At 51.4% G+C, this 4585-nt stretch overlaps 1 protein-coding gene across 1 annotated transcript; it reads right to left on the bottom strand.

Moving 5' to 3' along the window:
• Positions 1–2599: 2599 nt before the first annotated feature.
• LOC105742676 (extensin-like) lies at positions 2600–3430 on the bottom strand. The gene has a single exon (XM_012515495.1). The coding sequence runs from the start codon at positions 3428–3430 to the stop codon at positions 2600–2602; it is 831 nt and encodes a 276-aa protein (XP_012370949.1).
• Positions 3431–4585: the final 1155 nt, after the last annotated feature.

Genomic DNA, 4585 nt, shown 5'->3' with positions numbered 1-4585 from the left:
TTCCCTCGCTTGCCCCCACCTTCCCCCGCTTGGCCCTCACCTTCCCTTGCTTACCCCTCACCTTCCCTCGCTTGCCCCACCTTCCCTTACTTGCCCCCCACCTTCCCTCGCTTGCCCCTTACCTTCCCTTGCTTGCCCCTCACCTTCTCTCGCTTACCCCTTACCTTCCCTCGCTTGCCCCTCACCTTCCCTCGCTTGCCCCACCTTCGCTTGCTTGCCCCCCCTTCCCTCGCTTGCCCCCACCTTCCCTCGCTTGCCCCTCACCTTCCCTTGCTTGCCCCTCACCTTCCCTCGCTTGCCCCACCTTCCCTCGCTTGCTTTGCTGACTTTTGCTACCATGCAGTGTTTATCCTGCAGGATGCCCATCTGCAAAGCCATCCTGCCTTGGACCCAGCCAATTACGGACTGAAAGCTCTGCAAGTTGTAAGGTAAATAAACCTTTACTCCTTTAACTAGGCATCAGGTATTTTGCCTCAGTGAGGAGAAAAGTGAGTAACACAGATATTAAATATGGAGAGTAAGGAATTTCGATCAAAGGTTGAGGATGAGTTGATTTCAATGGTGGGGGATTTTACTAAACTAATTTGGAAGTTTTTGCTGAAAGTGGTCTTTACAAGAAAGAACACATATGAGACTCAGGAGTAGGGTCAGTGAGGCCCAATGAAGAATCTTGTTTGTAGAAACACAGAAGATGCTACAGTAAAAGATACAGATAAGAATTTCTGCACCCCAAAACGATGCATTCTAATGGATGGAAATTAGTGCACAGCCCATTGCCAGTACTCTGCCCTGGCCTAGAGCTTGAGCCATCCTAAAGTTCAAGATGGTTTAGGTATCATGTCCTTGCTGGGAACAGTTTCTCTTCAGTGGGTGGGAAGTGTGTTCCAAGCTGCGCTGTAGGCAGCAGATGTGTGTGAGTGGGAGCCCCAGCAAAGAGGAAGAGCGGAAGGGCAACTTCATGCCTTTCGCTGGCTCACTGTGTACATTTTAGAGTGAAAGTTTTGAGGGGAAGAGGGTGCTTGGATGCTGCCAGACAGAAGGGGTGGAAGCAACTGACATACGGGCAGCATTGTCTGCCTTGATCAAAAGCAGTGCCACCTACCTTGTCCTTCAAGCAGAGAAACCTTAATGCCCTCCTTGCCTCTTGCCATTCTCAAATGTTCTGTTTCCAGTCAGGCCACCTGAGATCTCTTTCTCTTCGGTGTTTCCTCAGTTCATCTCTTCTTAGCATCTGTCCTCCAAGTGTCAGTCAGAATATGGTAATCTCTTACCTCTAGCCCTTAGTAAATACTCAGTAATTCACTTGTTACCTACCAATCTCACCACAGACCTTTGGTTCATGACTTGCAATGTTTTCTGATTTGCATTGGAAAGATAAAAATCTGTTTAACCCTGCTTCAGGGTCCAAACTGTTACATCAGTTTACAGAACACGCCAGTGTTTGACCCTACCACACATCTTAGAACTCACCCACAGTGTCTCCCATGTACAAAGGCTGGCTTGTCTCCTAGATAGCTTTTTCCACAATCTGGAGTTTCCATCCTGATATTCCAAACTCTTAACTCACAACTTATGATCTGCCCTAATATGATTTTTCTTTGTAATTTTCTTTAAAGCCTTTCCCTCCCAAAGCCAAAGAGAAAGGACACTCTCCTCTACATTTTTCCTATCTGCATGACAGCATTTATTACATTGATTTACAATCTTGCTTTGTTTTGTTTCTGTGAGATCCACCTTTACTACTGACCTGTGACTCAATTCTTGGGTAGTTGGATGTTCTAGCTTTCTTTGGAAGCAAAACACATTCAAACCCAGAAGAAACTTCCTGGAGCGAGAACCTTCCCAGGCACGTAGGGGAGGGCAGGTTTGGCTGGCTGGAGTTGTGGGGATCGAACCACAGCAACCTGAGCCTGACTGCTTGGTTGAAGCAGCCACTTAAAGAACTGAGGTGGGGGGGGGGGGCAAGGCTGCTCTGTTGGGAGCAACCACAGGGTTTCTTTTGTCCTGAAGGCAGCTCCTGCTATCAGGAGCTGATCTGCTTTCTATCCAAGTCCATTTATCTGTGACAACAAAAGGCCTGAGACTGGCTAATTTATGAAGAGTAGAAGTTTATTTCTCCTAGCTCTGGAGGCCTGGAAGTCCCAGGTGGAGGCAGCAGCATCCGGTGTCTGGTAAGGGCCTTCTTCCTGCGTCCTCTCATGGCAGAAGGTGGCAAGAACTGGTAGTGTGCCAACCAGGTGCTGCGTGGGGCCCCTTTTCTTAAAAGAGGCTTACAGTTAGTAAAGAGTGAGCGCCCTCGTGGTATACACGCCTCTCACAGACCCACATCTTAGTATTATGTCAGCTTCACTTGGATTTGGAGAAGATATTCAAACCCTAGTACTCTCTCACCTGCAACAACTAGAAAACGGAGCAAAACCTAGAGAACAGTGACTAGCAATGAAGGTATTGATCTACATGAAGTAAAGACATTGATCACTGAGAGATGGGAAACATTATGGTAACATTGACCTAAAAAACCTAACCCAGCAAGCCAGAAAGATAAAAATCCATCCTCACCGAACACAGTTTTGAAAAGAACAATGCAGAACAAGGAAAATCAGCTGGAGCCCAAGAGAAGCATTAAATGGCGCAAAAAGGGTTTTATTTTCCCAGAGGCCACAATGGATTCTCCAGAGTGTGCTGCGTGGTGCTGTGGAGGCTGCAGAAGCAAAGATTGAGGGCCCCTAGGGTGGAGAGCAGGGCTCGGGGGTGAAGGGCGGGGCACGCGGGTGAAGGGTAGAGCACGGGGTGAAGGGTAGAGCACGGGGTGAAGGGTAGAGCACGGGGTGAAGGGTAAAGCACGGGGTGAAGGGTAGAGCACGGGGTGAAGGGCGGGGCACGCGGGTGAAGGGTAGAGCACGGGGGTGAAGGGCGGGGCACGGGGGTGAAGGGTAGAGCACGGGGTGAAGGGCGGGGCACGGGGTGAAGGGTAGAGCACGGGGGTGAAGGGTAGAGCACGGGGTGAAGGGCGGGGCACGGGGTGAAGGGTAAAGCACGGGGTGAAGGGTAGAGCACGGGGTGAAGAGCGGGGCACGGGGTGAAGGGTAAAGCACGGGGTGAAGGGTAAAGCACGGGGTGAAGGGTAGAGCACGGGGGTGAAGGGTAGAGCACGGGGGTGAAGGGTAGAGCACGGGGTGAAGGGCGGGGCACGGGGTGAAGGGCGGGGCACGGGGTGAAGGGTAAAGCACGGGGTGAAGGGTAGAGCACGGGGTGAAGAGCGGGGCACGGGGTGAAGGGTAAAGCACGGGGTGAAGGGTAAAGCACGGGGTGAAGGGTAGAGCACGGGGTGAAGGGTAGAGCACGGGGGTGAAGGGTAGAGCACGGGGGTGAAGGGTAGAGCACGGGGTGAAGGGTAGAGCACGGGGGTGAAGGGCGGGGCAGAGTGCATGGGGGTTGTGGGAAGCAACACGAGAGATTGGGGACTACTGAGCACAAGAAAAAGGGAAATAAGGACCCCTGAACAGAGGCTACTGCAGACATGGGTGTGTAGCCCCGTAGATGTTTGGAAGAACCAGACGTGCGGCTTAAAGAAGTCCAACCCAGCTTCACACGCGCTCCTTCACCTCCCTGGTCACCGGGGCTTTTTACAGCATTTTAGAATGCATCTGTGAGTCACCCAGACAGAGGACTGGGAAGGCAGTCGTCACTGTGCGTCCCCTTCATTTGCTGCCTCCGCTGACCTGGCACCAAGGCTGGCAGCAGGAGGCCCAGCCGTGTCTGTAGTTGAAACTGTGTTGCAGGAAGGTTCCCATTAGTCTGGCTGTCACTGTATTGTAATCCTATCTCAGAGAGCACCAGTTTTTATAGATTACGTGTATAAAGGGCACTGCTTATTGTGCTGGGAATCTATGAAAACTTAGTCGTCATACATGCAGTGCTTTGAGTCCTGTAACAGAGGAGAAATTGAGTCCTGCTCTAATTTATCTACATTGCTCCCGATACCCAAGTGAATGCTGTGCTGTCACACTGATATATTCCAAACATTCCGAGCCGAGGAGACCTTTAGGCTACTTTGCAAAATACTTCATCAGAGCTTCCTGCATTTGCCAGCACTTTTACGATGATGCGTGGAGAGCAGCAGATATCAAGGTCCAAAGAAGGACAGGTGGACTGCCCCGAGACGTACTGTGTGCTGTGGTTTGCACCTTAACTCACTCACCCGGCTCGTTTCACCTCCCACGCTGAAGTGCATACTGCAGCGCTGTGAGCACCGGTCGTCTTGGTCCGACATCCTTAGCACGCACGCAGCCGCGTCAGTACATTTATTTCTATTGTTCTCCTGAAAACTCTCAGGGTGCTGCATATTACTTCACACCAAGCATTTAACATCACTAAATTGAAGACAGAAGAAGCGAGGGAGGGAACAGGAGGCGACAAATGCCGAGGAGGAGGGAGGGCGAAGGCAGCACGGAGTAGGAAGAGACAGGGCGAATGGAAAACAGGGGTATGTCAAGTTCGTAGAAAAGCAGGCCAGGAGCTGACTGATGAAGCGTGCCTGTCGTCTCTCCCGTGGCACCGCTGAGGAGGAAGGCAGCTAACTGTC

The sequence above is a fragment of the Octodon degus genome, unplaced genomic scaffold (assembly GCF_000260255.1).
Source record: "Octodon degus isolate 3935 unplaced genomic scaffold, OctDeg1.0 scaffold00066, whole genome shotgun sequence".
NCBI lineage: Eukaryota > Metazoa > Chordata > Mammalia > Rodentia > Octodontidae > Octodon > Octodon degus.
This window is presented reverse-complemented; position numbering and strand designations above follow the sequence as displayed.